At 36.7% G+C, this 17,891-nt stretch overlaps 1 protein-coding gene across 2 annotated transcripts in view; it reads right to left on the reverse strand.

Moving 5' to 3' along the window:
• Positions 1–17,891, reverse strand: part of MPP7 (membrane protein, palmitoylated 7 (MAGUK p55 subfamily member 7)) — a 134,378-nt gene that overhangs the window by 10,242 nt on the left and 106,245 nt on the right. For both annotated transcript variants that reach the window (XM_004693051.2, XM_012732657.1), the window contains one exon: positions 1,051–1,221. In XM_004693051.2, coding sequence (XP_004693108.2) covers positions 1,051–1,221 — 171 coding nt within the window. The remainder of the gene's footprint in view (positions 1–1,050; positions 1,222–17,891) is intronic.

Genomic DNA, 17,891 nt, shown 5'->3' on the forward strand with positions numbered 1-17,891 from the left:
TACAATCAGGAAAAATAAACAGTTCATTTGAAAACAGTCCAGGATTTCCACAATGCAAGTCCACTGTCCGAATACCTCTTTTAGATGATACACTGGTCACTTACTTCATTTACAAGTGTTTTGAACACTGAACCTTGAAATCAGCAGAAGTCAACTCACAGTTGACTACATTGGTATGCCATGATTATCTTCTCAGATTTAGCTACTACATAGAACTATCTTTTATTAAAACATTATTAGGTCTAAGTGTGCAAATACCGGTTCATTTATCTATCCAACAAAGACAGTGCTCTTAGTGTCTTCTGCTTTGTTCAACTAAAGAAGCAAGCCCAGGAAAAAAGGAAAATGTGCCGGATTCACCCAGCTACTGAAGAACACACAGCTTTACAATGCAGCCTGCGGTGCCCCTGAGGCCCAATTCTTAGCAATCCACACTACCCTTCCTCGTGGGATATCACAGCTTGCTATCCATCCAAACAGTAGCCTGAGGATACCTCAAGTGGATGTTCACAAGCAGAAGAAAGCAAGTACAGGAAGCACCTTTGAAGGACAGTTTCACCAAGGCCAGTGGACCCCATTGTGGAATGTCAGCCCCACGGAAGACCACAGTGCAGGTGGGGATCAGTCAGCGACACCAGTGAAATGAATTTTCCAGCTTCCACCTGTACATGCATTCTTGATTTTAACTAGTTTACCAGATTCTGCCTTCAAATGACCCTTTATTAAGGAGTGTTCATACAATGAACATTTTTACATGACTTCCTTTCTCTATTTTTCAAATAGAGACATAGGACATACTATTTACTTGTATTTAATATGTAATCTAGTGTGACAAAAAGAATTATGAGTAATAGCTTCCACTGAGTCTGCTGTGTTAGAAGAGAGGCCAACAGAAATGATCAGGAAAGACTAAGTTCATTCTGAGAACAAACGAAAGGATCCAGCGTAGACTCTCTGGCTTGCAAACGTCAAGAATCGCTCTCTCTCTGAAGTTATGTTCTCAGAATGTTGCCTCTCTCTGCAGAGCCACACAGAGAAACAAACACTCACCAACCAGGACCACCAGCCTGTACTTCTCGTTGGTCTGGCGCCGGTAGGGCATCACTTCCTCATACGTAGGCACGTCGGCCGTGTCATACTGGTCACTCTTCTTGCATTCATACATGGACTTGTTTGTTTTCTTGTCTTTTCTACTAAGACGGAAGCTTCTTCTGAAACCAGCTGCAAATCAAAACAAACAAACAAACAAAAAACTACTTTTAGTAATAAGGATCAAAAAACAAGCCCCTCAAAACCAAGTTTTAAAACCCACTCTTATTCACATCTGACAAGAGATAACAAAGGTAATACACAATTTTACTAAAAGAGCAATCTATAAGAGAATCATCTAGCATTTATTTTTGTAGTTATAATATCCATTTTAATTCTAAGTAAGTCTTGTGGGTTTATATTTCAGAAACTGGTGAGCTAAGTAAGTACAAAATACTACAAAATGAGGAAGTTGGGAATTGCAAAGTTTATCACATGATGATTAAGGAAAACACATTTGATAAGGAAAAGCTAAAAGCACTGTAAAACATTAATATAAACGATGACATCTCTCATTCAAAAAATACTGGTTATTTTGTATCATCTTCTGAGTATAGCCTAACAACATGCCTGTGGCAGAAACTGGTTAAATGTATTGTTAAATAAAAAGAAAACTAAGGGAGAAAACCGTGTCAAACATGACTAAACATGACCATGGTTACAAACCAGCTTGTTACCAGAGCAAGTTACTTAATTGTTACGAGACTCCACAGGGTGGCGGAAATGACCAAGTCTCGTGTCCTTTTGTCCTATGGGGTTTCTCTACTCTTAGCATTTAAAGCCTAGTGAGGGAGGCTGCACACTGCATACCTGTGGAAACTGTCTCATAGTCTCAATGTGGCTTGTCAACTGATCAAGTGACCTTTTGCTAAGCTAATTTTTGACATTTTTAAATAAATCAGTGTTTTAAAAGCCCTCACCAACTCTCTGCTTTTTTTTTTTTTTAGAATATTTGGGCTTTAAAAATTAGGCAAAAGTTCACTTTCTCAACCCTTTACCTGCAGTTGCATTTTCTGATTTTATTTTACTTTCTAGAATAGTAACATTTACCACATAACAGCATTCAAGAATTCAGCAAGATGAACAATCAATCCTCAACCTAACTAACCTTTAAACTCTCTCAAAATCCAGTTTGTTTTTTTAAGACATTATATTTTGTTTTATATTCTTATATTCTAGTACAAAACAAGACACAAGTATGTTTCAAAAAATACTGTCTTTAGAGACAATACTGATCAAATTTGATAATCAAAAACTTTTTAAATAGAGGTATTATATAACAAAATATAAGAACAGAATAACTGGTCTATGGACATTTTAGGAAATATAAAGAAGACAGTAATTATTACACTGGACTTAAAAAATTAATAAGACTGATAATAAAGACAGTAGCAAAAACAATTAACAATAACTAAGAGCTACATAACTCACCTTATGGATGCAGGGTTAAAAAACTCAACCACAAAGTTAAGAATGGAGAGAGAAAGTTGATCTGGTAATCTATTCCCATAGCCCAGCATGGGCCATTCTGATTTTAAAGAGACACTTGGATGCATTGATGGAAAAGATTTACAAACTTTTGAAACAGTATAATTAATCAGAACTCTCTTTAAAAAGCAGTAGGTAAAGTGGACAAAGCAAACAGAAAAAAATGGATGAAACCCGATGGTATTTTTCTCCGAAAAGATGAGCTCTGAGGAGAATAACAAGTGCAGTATACAATTCTGTTCTTACCATGAAGAAAAGATGTGTGAACTCTGTATTCACACACAAAGAGAGAGATGAAACTCCTATAGAGAGTCAGAGAAAAAACTAGGTCTTTTCTTTTCCACTCTCATTTTCTAGTCAGTTGAGGAAAACTCATGAGAACCTGCAAACGGGATCCTTCGATCACAGAGCCCTCTCAGCAGTGCGCCAGATATCACTGCTCCCACTGCTTCAGAGCAGTCTTTTTCTTCCTAATTTGCAAAACTTAGTTATCACATCCCAACCCTCCCCTAATCTGCTACCAGTACCTGCTGGTCCAGACAGGAATCCGGTGTAAGATGGCGCAGCAGCACACTTCTAGGGTAGCACAGAACTGACACGTCCACCATTCTAACTTTCAGATGCTGGTATTACGTGGTTTCTAATGTCAAGTTCCCACAGTTCTTGCTTCAGGGGAGACAATTATAGGACAAGCGGGCAGAAATTCCTAGTATGGAGACAGGTTTTCCCTCCAGTCGCTACACACTTACAGCACAGGAATGGGTTACCTCACCCAAAGCAAATGAAGACCAAAGCAAAGACCTGGACTCTTTCTGCTCCAGAATCCCACTGAATCCCAAATTATAGTGCGTAAGTGTTTATTTAACTGGGCCTTGCAATGAACTAAAGTTTTTACTCTCATCCAAAACAACAGACACACTGGGAACAAAGAGGTCATCATGTGACTACTATGGACATCAGAGACCCGGCGTCTGCCCACCAAACATAGGGGTGAGCGCTGTCCAGCATCTGGTCCAGAACAGGTGCTTGCTAAAGCAATTTTAAAAGGCAACCACAAAAACTCTACAATGAAGCCAGGTTTTTTTTACTTAATGTAAACTTCAGGAAAGCAAGCAGGACACACTTGGTGTATTTTCACAAGAGAAAGCTCCACGAAGCAGAAAAAAGGACAACAGACTGTATTCACAAAGGCTCTGAGCTGGCAGGAACTTGGGCAACCACCAGGCCCGATGTCCCTGCTCCCTGACAGCTCGGAGGCCACGGTCATCTCCAGATGCAACTGGCCAGCAAGTGGATTCCCACAGGTTATGGAGTTCAACTGCCATAACCCTTTATGCTCCAGAGATAAAACAGGGAAAGAGGCAGTTGGAGGCCACAGTCACAGGCAGAACAGCGGGCTGGCACATGTTGGACAGCACAGAGTAGGCCTTGGTCAGCTTTAGGGCCTGGAGGCGACTTATCTGCAGCTAGTGATTTGCCAACATTTAAAGACTGCTCTAAGGCTCATTTCTCACAACATTAAAATGAGGATAAAGACAGTACCTGCCTCACAGGACTTTGGGTTAAATAATTTCCATAAAGTCTTTGGCCTACTGTTTGCCATAGGAAAACATCTATACTCTTTAGCTATAGGTTAGTACACGAGCGAGCATGTCTGCAGCTGGCGGCTTGTACCTTGAGGACACAGTCATAGCCCCCAGGACCCTCATACCAACAAGAAAACAAGAAAGGAAAAAAATCAAATGAAGGGGCTGGTATTTTTAGTTGGCTAATGCTGTGAAAGGGATAGCGCCCTGAAATTAAAGCCAGATTTAAAGTTGCTAACTATTTAAAGAATCTCATTAAAAAGTAAGGTATTAAAATAGTATGTAAACACAACAAATGAACTATCCTTTCATTTTTTTTAGATATACTTTCTAAAGCTGCATGTTATTTTTGTTACTGTATTTAAATTTGAAGAGCATTCTTACCTTCTGTCTTCCATACTTATGATCCTTTATTCCCTTGATCACACAAACCTTTATGTTCTGTTTATCACACATTACAGGTATACACACATGCATAGACACATGCGTACACACATACATATGCATATACATTCACAGGGAAAGAAAACAAGAAAAATTCACCACCCAGAGCAAACCATAAGACAGCTAGAACAGAGAATATGATAGAGGCTTGAAATCCAGAGCACTTACTTGTGATTATTTCTCAAGACCAAAACCAAGAAAAACAGCTTATTTTTCTAGGACCTACACTCTGCATAGTAGGTGATGGCAAGCTAAGGCATGCTGTTCAAGAAATTCTGAACGTTCAAACCTCACCTTGATTAAATCTAAGTTTCAGGGATTTATTATTTCTTGCTTTCAGATCTGATTTCATTCTCTTATGAAAAGAGTGTATACTTAAACTGAGGGTAAATGTGAATGAATAACCCTGAACCTACTTATAGCTAGTTCACTTCCAATGCAGAAGTCTTAGCAAGAGCTGGCTTTTTAAAGGGGAAAAGGAACAGTAATGAGAAATTTGGATAAGGGAACAGTTTCTATATATATATTCCTTATATTTCACATTTTTATAATTTATAATTGGCTCAACATTTTTATGAACAAGCTTTTTCCAGGGCACTTACCCACAGCTGCTAGATTTGCATTTTTTAAGGGAATGGCAGCCTGACTTTACTGTAACAGGGAAACTCTGTGGCCAGACTGCAGCTGCAGGTCGCCAGCTAATCACAAAGATATTTCTTAGCTAATAATTCCCTGCAGAAATAATGTCTGATGACTCATTAACTTGTCGTTTAGTTGTGTAGCTTTGTTTAAATTTTTTTACTGTAAAAGGTGACATTTCAAGTTCCTTGCTGTTTGCTCTTTATTTCAATAAGAACATGGTAAACATCCATACACCTGTCTTTCATTCTGTCCACTGATGATTTCATTAGAACAAATTGCTAGAGGCCAGATACATGTTACCCAAATGCTTCTCAGATCACTTCATAACAATATACATTAGCAAGAGCAGTATGTCCAACTGCCTATGTTACCATTCACATTAAAGGAATTCTAATCACTTTGAAATGTTTAGGGATTCAACAAGTAATAAATTGCTATCCTTGTACTTTAATTGCTGGTGGGGTTGAGGTTGTTTATGTTTGCAACTCACCTGCACTTTTATTTCTTCTCTAAATTATTGGTTAATACACTTTGATCACATTTTGATTAGGTTCTACACAAACACACATACTCACCTTATTTTTTTAAGGTCAGAATGCTTGGCCCTATAATTTTTAAGATTTTTGATTTTCCTTAACATTTTTTTTCTTTGCGAAAATTCAATGGTGTATGTACTTGAATATATAAACTTCTTTTTTCTGTTGTTTCTGCCATTGTTTTTATGACTTTACTACCCTTAGGTCTGATATTATTTACCTATATTCTCTTAAGTTTTAAAACCTGGGCTGCCTGGTTTTCTCTTAACTTTTTAATCCCATCTGGAATTACTCAGCTGCAGTTCTGAGATCAAGCTTCTGAAAAGAGGCTATAAGTTTCTATTTTCCTAAATAAGTCACCTATGGTTCCAGGATATTTACCAAACAAGTCTTTCACTACTTTTTGTAGAGTCAAAGATTATATTGAAGTACAGACTACTTGTTATGTCATGACCAAAACAAGATAGTGCTTATGGTAAGCTTTGATAATTCTTCTACACAACAACAATACTAAAACAGTAGACACTGTAGTGATGAAGATTAGTGTTTATTGAGAACTCACAAGATGATGGACACCATTCAACTTTTTATCTCTGGACATGTTCATTTAATTCTCACAGCAAGATAATGAGGCAAAGAGAATAATCCATGGGTTTAAGTAGCTCTTGTATGTGGCAATTAAAAAAAAAAGATGATTGCCATATATATTCATATATGGTTCATATATTAAAGCAATTCAATAAGGAAGTTTTTAGTGTTTTTCTACATCCACAGATGTACAACAGAAAAAGATGAGTGTTCTGTTACTTCTTGAAAATAATGAGAAGTTATCAGTGGGTAGTTTAATTTAGGGATTGAAAACAAACTTTTTCTGTTAATACTTTTTTCAATTATTGTTTAATACATATTTGACATTTCTCTGTATGCTACATGATGTACAAAATACAAAATTTCATAAAAATGTCACTTCCCTCAAAAAGCTTCCAAGCTTCTAGGGGAACATAGAATCTATTTAGAAATGCTTACACTTTAAGGAATGTCACAGCATAGGCTCATGATAGAAAGTAATGTTTTTATACCAGAAACTCCTGATTTGGCCTTGGCATTTCTCTTAAATGAGAAATATCTTAGTTGTGAATTTAGTTATTTTTCAACTTACCTACATTGTGCTCATTAAAAGAATAAACTTGCATATGTAAATTAAAGTTCATTTACTATTCAAATAATTTTAACAGTGTACATAAATATTATGCTTCCCTGTCCTATAATTTCAAATGTTAAGGATATTTTTAACAGTAAAAAACTTAGAAGCATCCAAGATATACAGAAGTATGGCAATGATTAAATTATGAAACATGGTGGCCCTCCCTGGTGGCACAGCGGGTTAAAGCACCGCACTGAGAATCTAAAAGCCACTTCCTCATGAGTTCGATTCCCGCCTGCCCCGGAGGTGACCACATGGCGTGGCAGACCTCTCCTGACCCGCCCGCTGCTCCCCTCAGCAGTGTACTTCGCCAATCTGCCTGTTCTGCCCCCCACTCTGTCTCTGGTGAACCCTCTCACCCTCCACATCTCTGGCCTGTACCCCAGTTCCATATGAATAAATAAATAAATCTTAAAAAAAAATTATGAAACATGGGGTTGAAGCCACTGTAATTATAAACTATACAGTACCACAGAAATGCATGAGATATAACAGCAAATGGAAAGAACTGAAGAGAATACAATAGTCATACTTATCCAAGAAGTTACAGCTTTTACTAATATGAAAATTAATATGGATACATAAGTACAAAAGAAAATGTATGAACACCTTTAATACTTTTGTTAGAGAGCAAGGACAGTGGGCAAATATTTTGTTCTATTTTTTCAAACTTTCCATGTTACATAATTTTATAATTTGAAAATAACCCCACAAAAATACAGAGCTCACACTACGAGCAAACAAGCAAATGGAGCCCAGGGCAGGAAGATGTATGTGTGTGGCTATATCAACATATAAAACAAAATATATTTTGACTGTGTCTCAGGGACAGGTGATCATGATGATAGACCAAGTTTTTACTTTCATAATCATTTAAAATAGCCAATACATTATAGTATAGAAAAAACAAGGAAGTTAAAAAAGCAATGGTAAACAATTTTTTAAGTGAGAATATAGTACAGGAAGTAGAGGTCAAAGGTTAGGTAAGAGAGACTGGGCGTCACTCTTAACCAAGAAGAGAAGATGGTAAGGAAAGTCACAGGTAAAGCACTACCCACAGGAAAAGCCTCGGAAACCACTTGTGTGAACAAAAGTGAAGTGGACCCTGCCCTTCTATTAGCTCAAAGAGAAGGAATATTATATACTACTACACTGTCACCTGCGATTTTCAAAATGAACAGGTTCAATTTTTATTATTTTTGTTTTAGATAATCAATCTGATATAATAAATCAGATAATATGCACCAACATTGTTGATAAGTTATCAACATATAGTAGTTAACCTATAATTTCAATTATATGTAGTTATTGTGTAATTAAATTTTACAGATGTTCATAGATCAGTAAGAGTCGTCTTAGTGAGATCTGTCTGGATCATAATAAAGTGGTTTTTGTCACAGATATCTAAAAATTAAATAAAAAATTAAAGCTTTAAGGAAGGAGATACTCTAAAGTTTCTCTTTCTTTAAAGAAATGCACTTATGTGGCTTGGTGTGAACAGTCAAGAAAAGTGCCTAACTTCTTAAAAGCATATAAAAATAAACTTTTTTTGTTTTTTTCCTTAAGCATACCAAAATGCAGATTTATTTTCTTTCAATGAGGGAAAATTCCCAAAACCCATGCATAAAAATTATTTGTAATATCTTAAAACCCTAGACTAATTTTACCAATAAATATTTAATAACTCCAATAGGCACCTTAATTACAACAAGGAAGTAGAAAATTTTAATAAATGAACATTTGAAGACGTTATAAAGACATATAGACATTAATAAAAGCTAAGCATCTGGCAGTTATTATATAATGTTAAGGTCCTGACAACAAAACATTGAAAATTTCCATTAAAATAAACATTTTCAATATAATGCCAATGTTGTTATAATGATATAAATTGTAACAGACATGTAAAAACTATGTGGTAACATGATCCTAAGACAAAATTATGCCAATCATAAAATTATCCCAAAGACAAAGGAGGATAATTAGGAACATCTTAGAGCAACAACGAAAAAGAAAGCTTGGGAGAAGGTTTGAATTGAAAAGAAATGTAAACACAAACTCTAAAAGTTATTGAGATCTGAAGAGGCTAAGGCAGGCAGATTCTACATTCATCTTGTGAAACAGTCAAGGGAGAAATTACCGAAAAAACATGAAGGTTATGGATTATATTAACTAGCCATACAGATGATAATTGTGTATATAAAGGGGGAAAAGGCTTTCGAACAAAGGAACAGAAAATTCTTTCTGGATTGTTACAGGTTCAAAGTTGCTCAAAGTAAATTGTAAAAAGATATTCAAATAAAAACTCTTGAAAATTTCACCCATGTAAAAAATAGAAACTGAAAATACCTAAAGAAATCACGAAGGCCAATGTATTAACTTTTGATTTCCAAGAAAAAAAAAACTAATTGCTAACAAGTTTTCCTGATACTCTAAGACAACTTATTTGTAAAGCTAGGAAGATACTGCATTACCACAAAAGAGAAACCACATGAGAATTTAACTTTCTGTCAGTCTGCTAATAAAGACAAGAACTTTTAATTACACTTTCAAAATTATGAGAAAGCACAATATGCACACAAAAAATTAAATATAAAAATATAGCCCTAAAAAAGGGAATATTGAATTTGAAATTTTAATTTTTTTTTTTTTTAAAGTTTGGTCTATGCAACCAAAAATTCTCCAGGCAGGAACAGTTTCTTTCTGTCAGAAAAAAATATTTCCAAGTAGTATTCCAGACATGTTGAGATTATGCAGAATACTTTCTTGTTCAAGAATAGAAGCTATACTCTTTTGAAAGAATGCTTCTAAAGAACGCTTCTAAATGTTTATTTTTTTGGAAAAATATTAGGGCAATATATTCAGATACAGTTGTACTCACCTGCATAGCATCTTTAATAAAATGACTGAATATTGGAGCAAATGGAAATTTTTTCTGGATTTAGAAAACAATGTAACTTGTTGAGGATCCCTGATACTTAAGTAAGTATAAGAGAAATAAAAAACTAGGTTAGGGAAAAACAGGAGTAGGGCTGGGCAAATAATAACATTTAAATGAAATTACAGCAAATGGACAGTCTTGTTTTTATTGAACTTTATGGTAAACACTTCAGTTAAATAGAAAGAACAGTCTCCACTTACATAAGTCCCAAAACTGATCTTGTTCTAAAAGAATGCATGAAGTATTCCAGCAAGGGCAGAAGTGGAGAAAAATTGATTTTTCAGGAAACCACTTGCAAGAAATTATGTTTGAAGGCAGATGCATGATAAGCAGTGCTTTGTGAGCTGATTATAACAAGATTTCTATAATGAATTAACCAGAGGAAAATCATTGTTATCTTCACCAATGTTAAAAAATGATTTTGTGCTGCAGTAGGAAAAAGGTGAGAGAGTCTTTAAAACTGACTGTTCTACCAGAGAAGCAACTACCCTTTGGAAAGCAACACACACACACACCCCAAAAATTCACTAACTTCCACACCATCCACCAAAATTAAATAAAAATGTTAAAAGCTTATAGGAGGAAGTGAATTGTTCCTAATAATCAAGATATATAGTTTTGACAGTCTTTATAGGCCACACATGACTTACCGGAATTCTACCTTAAAAGGTACAATTTCCTGCAACTGATATTTACAGCCACGTCACGTTCATATCACTATTATTTTTGTAATGCCAGCAACACATGACTTACATTCTCCAGTGAGCTTTTCCCTCCCTTTCGATATAACAGTGAATCTTCTTTTATTGGTAAATCCACTAACATCTAAAAAATGAAATTTGCTCCACAGCCTAAGGATCCTAACTCGCAATATTAATGAGCTTATTAAACGCAGAGCTAAGATACAATTCATATACAAATACATATTCAGTGCTTGCAATGTTACAATATTATCTTTTTCAAAAGAATCAGCAGATCATTTCTATAAAAGACTTTTGTTGTCAACAAAGTACCCAGTCATCAGATAAGCCAGTTCTATATGGGGGTGCTGTTTTTACTTATTTCAATGATACTGAAAATAACCAAATGTCCTCACTTGGACTGTTGGCTGATTGAGATCAATAGGGTCATGATCTACAAGTGGGCCCAGGCAGCCCCAGTTTTGGCTTAAGATCTTCTGTCTCCTGATGCTGATTTCTGTTTTTCCTCACCTTTGGTATGATCCAGAGATACAGGGTGTGGAGCGGATGAGGAGCAAGGGGATGGCTCTAAAATAGGCAAGTGTCTCAGAAATTCTTCTGAGCAGTCCTTGGGAAAAGCTTTCCTCATTAGATGATAAATTTCTAGGAAACTCTTGTCTCCAAGAGTGGTCCAAGAGCAGAATAAAGGTGCCATGTGCTGAAGACAGACTCACCTGCGTATTTGGAACTTTCTAAAAACTAATGACTCTTTGAAATATCTGAGAAGTTGGTGATTTGAAACACACCAGGGCACTATCATCCTGTGTATAACATACAGAAAGTGTCTTTGCTTCTTCCTAAACTCTGCTTTCACTGGGCTCTAGAAAATCACAATCCTGGTTCTCCTCCTGCTTCACTGTGGTTCACCTCTGGCCCACAACTGCTCTTACACCCCAGTGATTTCATCCAGCTTCCTCTTTAAATTTGATCAAACTTTGTCAACTTTCAAATCAGCATCCTGAACTCAAAGTGGCCTAACCAACCACCTATTTGACATCTCTTACTTGAAGACCTTAAACCCAACAAAACTCAAATACCAGAACTTCCCCACCACAACCCCCTCTTTCAGACTTTACCCTCTGTAAGTGGTCACTCCACATCTTTGCAACTACTAAATTCAAAAACATGCACTCATCTTGGGTACTCCAATTTGTCAGAACCCCATTTATCTTTAAATTGTCTCTAGGCTCTCATGTCCGCTCACTAACTCAAGTGACAATAGCTTGGCTTCAGCCACAGCCATTCCTTTCCTGACTACTACATGTAGCTCCCCACTTCTCCACTCCATTCTACAGTCATTCTCAACAGATCAGTCAAAATGACCCTTAAAATATACATCAGGTCCTGTCACCACTGCTCTGCTTAGAACCCTTTCATGATTACCGTCTCAGACACAAGTCAAAGAACGCCCTTCCTCTCCCCTCCCTTCACAATCATTCTCTGACTTCACCAACTCAATCCCCATCTCCACCCTTGTTCATTTTTGCTATGGCCACAAAGGCCTCTTACTGACCCTAAGAGGCATCAGGGCCTGTCTCAGGGTTTTTGCACATGCATCCCCCACAGGTTCAAACACGACCTTCTCAGGGACACCTGCCTTAGCCACCCTACTAAAATCTGAAGCTCCAGTGTCACATGCCTCTACCACCCCACTCCCATTTCACTTTTTTTCATAGCATTTATTGTCATCTAGTATATAATTTATTACATTACCTGTCCCCAACCTTTCTTCCAATATGGAAGCTCTATGAAAGAATGCTTGTTTTCATTTCTATGGAAACTTCAGCATCCAGAACAGTCGCAAACATACTAGGCACTCAATAAATTGAAGGGGGAAAAGGATAGCATTATCAGAAAGTTATATTCTGTAAATTCCAGAAGAAACTGCTAACCAGAACTAAAGTGATTGTCTCTTGAGGGAGGATATGGGACCGTGGACTTGGAAGAGGGAAGGAGACTCCTGGTTTTGGTTATAAGACTTGCAATACTATTTGACTTTTCAAACAATTCCTTAAATAAAACCATATGAAACTGCTAACATTCTATTGTTTTGAGTACAAACCAGCAATTTCACATGCTTCCAATATATTACTTTGATAAAAGTATAATTTTTTTTATTTTATAAATTTATTTTTACATCATTTTGTACATTTTTTTTCCCATCTCAATTGTAATCCCCGTGGGTTTCCCATCATCAAGTCACCCGTGCGCCATCACCATAATCCCGTGCACTTCCCTCCCCACCCCCCACCCCCGTTTTTGATCCCATTCCCCACTCCACCCCCGCAAAATGTCTCTGGTATATGGTTGTTCATTATTTTTGTTATTTTCTCGCCTGGTCCATTATACTCCTGCTATGAGAGAAACCATCCGGTATTTTTCTTCCTCTTTCTGGCTTATCTCACTAAGCATGATCTTTTCCAGCTCCATCCAAGTTGCTGCAAAAGACATGTGTTTCTCTTTTTTGGTTGCTGAGTAATATTCCATTGTATATATGTACCACATCTTTTTTATCCAGTCATCTACTTTTGGGCATTTGGGCTGCTTCCATGTTTTTCCAATTGTAAATAAAGCAGCAATAAACATGGGGGTGCAGGTATCGATAAAAGTATAAATTTTATAATTACTTTCCATATTAGTATAAAGAATAAAAAGAAAATTCAGAAGGCAGAAAGAAAACAATGCAGAAATTTGATTATATAAAATTAAAAGATCTAAATCCTGTCACTTGGCATATAAAAGGTAAAATACAACCAAAGCCCCAGAAGAAAATGCAGGCAATGGCTGGAGCTTACAAACAGTAAAACTCATCAAATCGACAGAGACTGGTAAAGAATCTGATAGGAAAAATAGGCAAAGACCATTCAAGTAAAAAAAATTAACAGTCATAATATTGCATTAAGCCTTACAATATGGACAGGCAGTTAGCAAATACACACTTTTGCCATAAAACATTTGTGTCATTTATTTCAGTAAGTTGCTTCTGAGGCCACTTTTTTTTTTTTTTTCCTGAGGCCACTTTTAAAGGTGCATAAGATCTGTTGGCATTATGAGGATGTGCTTTTGGGAGGAAACAAAATTTTACAAAACAGTCAATTTGTTCAATCTGTTTGCAACAAGGAAAATCTTTGAAATCACATAAAAAATAACCAGAGACCATGGTTATACTTGTTCACTGCAAACCAGTTCAAATCTGGTCATTAGTTAAAAGTTTATTTTTTTAGGCCCTCCCTGGTGGTGCAGCGGGTTAAAGCACAGCACTATGAAGTTTAAGCCACTTCCGCATGAGTTCGATTCCCGCCTGCCTCGGAAGTGACCACATGGTGTGGCGGACCTCTCCTGACCCGCCCGCTGCTCCCCTCAGCAGTGTACTTCGTCCATCTGCCTGTTCTGCTCCCCACTCTGTCTCTGGTGAATCCTCTCACCACTCCTGCACCTCTGGCCTGTGCCCCAGTTCTGTATGCACAAATAAATAAATCTTTAAAAAAAAAAAGTTTATTTTTTTAAATGTGGTACATCTACACAATGGAATATAACTCAGCTATAAAAAAAGGATGGACTGAAGAGGACTATGTCAAGCAAAGGAAATCAGAAGGAATAAAAACAAATACTAGATGGTTTTACTCATATGTGGAATATACAGAACCAAAACAAACCTCATTAAAAAGTAATACAAACAAGCGGGGATTACAATCAAGATGGGGAAAAAAATGTACAAAATGATGTAAAAATAAACTTTTGTAATAAAAGAAAAAGTAATACAATTAAAAAAATTTTCTTCTTTTGAGGAAATACTCCATGAGAAAGAACTTACTCAATGCCTTATGTCATATCCTTTCTTTTAAAACACAAATTTTTTTTTATGGTATGATTCTTCTCTCAAGTATTTTGTTAAATTACCTTGTCTCCATCGAGGTGAACTTCTAGGTGTAAGAACAGTACGTGCTCACAACCACACAGACCAGAAGGAAAAGACAAAATGAAGTGCATAATTAAAAGACTTCTGCCATGTTTCTCCCTTTGTCAAATAAAGCATGGAAAGGAAACTACTGTTTCTAAGGCCAGGAGTAATTCCACACTTAATAACCAGTTCTTGAAAATTCAAAAGTCTCCAGAAGCTATGTTGGTGCATATAAAGGAATATGCCACTATTATAGGCCAAATGCCAACTCCATAGTTAGGAGAATATCAACAGATGCTCTGTCTCAGTATCGGCAAGACAATGGGTACAGGGAGCTGTGTCCAAGTGAAGAGCTGTGTCCCACTCAAGGAGTCAGTGATAACTCAGCTCCAGATAATTATCGCCATTGAGAAATAAAGTTCTAGTTTGGTCAAAACTTGTGTTTAAGGAGTCAGTGATTTCTACAAAAAAAAAAAAAAATGCTCAAATTTGTAGGTCAACAAAAGCCTGTCGTTTGCCTATGCACAGTCTGAAGATTGTGAGGCACCATTTTGACATGAATTAGGATATGATTATTGATGTTCCTTGGTCACCCGGATGCTGTACTGTCTTCCTTCATATCTGGGTGTAGATGGTGTCTTGGAAGCACAACGTACCCTGCCTTTTCCAAAGAAATACTTTTACTAGGTCATGGGCTATCTGCATGCTTAACTTCATCTGTTAATGCCAAATCCTTTCATCTAAAGCAGTCCCAGAGTCTTAATGCTATCCAGTCTCATCTGCTTTAGGGCTTTGTTCAAGCAACGACTTCCTATCTTAGGTACTGAGGCCTTTATTATTGATTCCATCATCTTTCTACAAAAAAAAAAAAATCCCAATGTGTTGCCTCTCTAATCTCAGACATAAATGCTGCCTTAATTCAATTGCTATCATTCTTTCCCGACTGTGCAATTTCTTAACACCTTATCATTTGACTTCCAGTTTAGTTGCTTTGCATATTTTATAGTAATGCCAAGCTGCCAAACCCAATGGCATTTTATCAGGACTCATTTTGAGGGCTCTAAAGAAACACAGTTTACTGATCACTTTTGCACTTCAATTACACATTAAAATTGCAAAACTCCTAATGCTATAAAAACTTCTACTTTATTCTTATACAAACAGTAATATAAGTATAATCATCAGGCAAAACTTTCATTAATAAATGTGTAAATTATTAAAGTAATAACATTGTCAAGGGCTATACTTCATTTCCAGCTCCATCATCTAAATACCACTCAAACTGAAATATGCCTTGTGTCTGCAACACTCAACACTACCCATGCCATTACTGCTACCTTTAGCCTCTGCTACTACATATCACTCCACCTAATCCAGCTGTAATGTTATCTCTTGTAGGACTGTTGCTCACTCCCGCTAAGTGATCACACCCTGCTCCCCAATTACAGCATTTTATGTGACACTCATCAGATGCTGCTTCATGCCAGCTTTCCACCAAATGCACACACACTTACCACCTAATTACAGCAAAGACCACTATTCCCTCACATCTCCCTGCATCCAAGTTCACAGAAAAGTCCCCCCTTCCACCCCTGCACTGACTCTGGCTTGGCCATAGGACTTGTCTTGGCCAATGGGGCATTAGTGGATGTGATACGAGTAGAAGCTTCCATAGCAGTGGAGACTGCTTTCTGTTGTTGCTCTCTGGAACTCTGAGACCACTATTTGGGCTAGTTTACTGACGGGTGAAAACTTCATAAAAAAGAGAACATTCAGCCAGGTAAGCACCTGCTTCCCCCAGACCAACCAGACTCCAGCCAAACCACCGGACTGCAGATTCACCAAGCCAATACACTAGAACTACCCGCTGGCCACAGAATCATGAGAATAAATGCTTCCTGCCTTAAGCCACTGAGCATCTGAGAATGTAAGAAGAGATGTTAGATGTATCCAGCATACACTTATTTACACAGATGAGTAAAGAATTAATTTTCACCTCCCTGGTCATCGAATTCTCTCCTACTAAATTACAGTTTTTCTAGCCTAAAAAATGGGAATACTCTTATTCCTGCACAGGGTTTCATTTTGGGTTTGTAAATGAAAAATTAGAGGGAAGTATATTCTTAAAGGTAAAGGTGTTACAACTACACAGATATGGAGCTAAAACCAGATGCACCACTTCACTCTCTTTAGGTAAATCCTATAAACTTTTGGGGACTTATTTTCTTATTTGTAAAATAGGTAAAACAGCATCAAATTCAGAGTATTAAAGATATTATGTAATAAATATCAAATACACTATCAGGCACATTTCTTCCAGAATCAAGAGATGATTATCAAATATACAACTATTACTCTGAAATAAGGCAGTTAAAACAATTATCTCTAATGTTCTAAAATCCCTAAACCTAAAATAGTGTTTCTGTACCATCCCCTCTTACAAAACTTGTCACTGTGTCCACATACAGCAGAGGTAGAAAGTCTTGGGTGAGGTGCAAATGAACTCTGACACCTGTAACAACTGACAGAAATCTTAGCTTTTGTTCTTAACATCCCTTGGCTATCTAAACTGGAAATTTTCCTTCCAGTACACATCAGCAAGCTAATCATAAAGCTTGAGACTATTTATTCAGTGTGGGTTTGGGGGATATAGGAATAATAAGTCACTAGCAAACTACCCCAAAAGTTATTTATTATTCAGACATTTTGACTAATTCACAGTTAACTAGATAATTTAGAAAAGTCCAGTCTTTACTGTTAGTGGAGTAAAATTACTTAATGCAATTAAGATGCTATTTCAAAATATATATATAATGGCTTACACAAATATAGCATTTGGAAAGGTTCCTGAATAGTAACAAAAGCTATTAGGAAATCCTTTGTGTCCAACCCATTGAGCCTGGTTAAAATAAGGGTTCATGCTGCCGTCCACTGAGTATCAGAACATGCTAATGCAAACTGCTAGTTTAAGATAAAACAACGTAATAGTATTGAAGAGAGCAACAGAAAGAAATCCTCTTCCATGACCAATTGCTCACCTATATATGTTCCGCTGTTGTTACCAGCATAGTCAGCATCTTCTGGATGGAGTGTAAAAGCAAACAGAACAAAAGCCAAGAAATAAAGCAGAACAGTTAGAAGCCCAGCCACAGATGCAAAAAATAAATTACTTCAAACAATTATGTAAAGCACAGCAAAGAACAGCCCTCACAATGCCACCTTAAACATAAAACATTTTGTTTTATATTTAAGTTTAAAGTAAGTTTGAAACATGCAATTATTTTTTTCAGCCTTCTTCAGAGCTTCCTTGATGCAGTTCC

This window comes from Condylura cristata, unplaced genomic scaffold (genome assembly GCF_000260355.1).
Source record: "Condylura cristata isolate star-nosed mole 26May11 unplaced genomic scaffold, ConCri1.0 scaffold00035, whole genome shotgun sequence".
In the NCBI taxonomy this organism is placed as follows: Eukaryota; Metazoa; Chordata; class Mammalia; order Eulipotyphla; family Talpidae; genus Condylura; species Condylura cristata.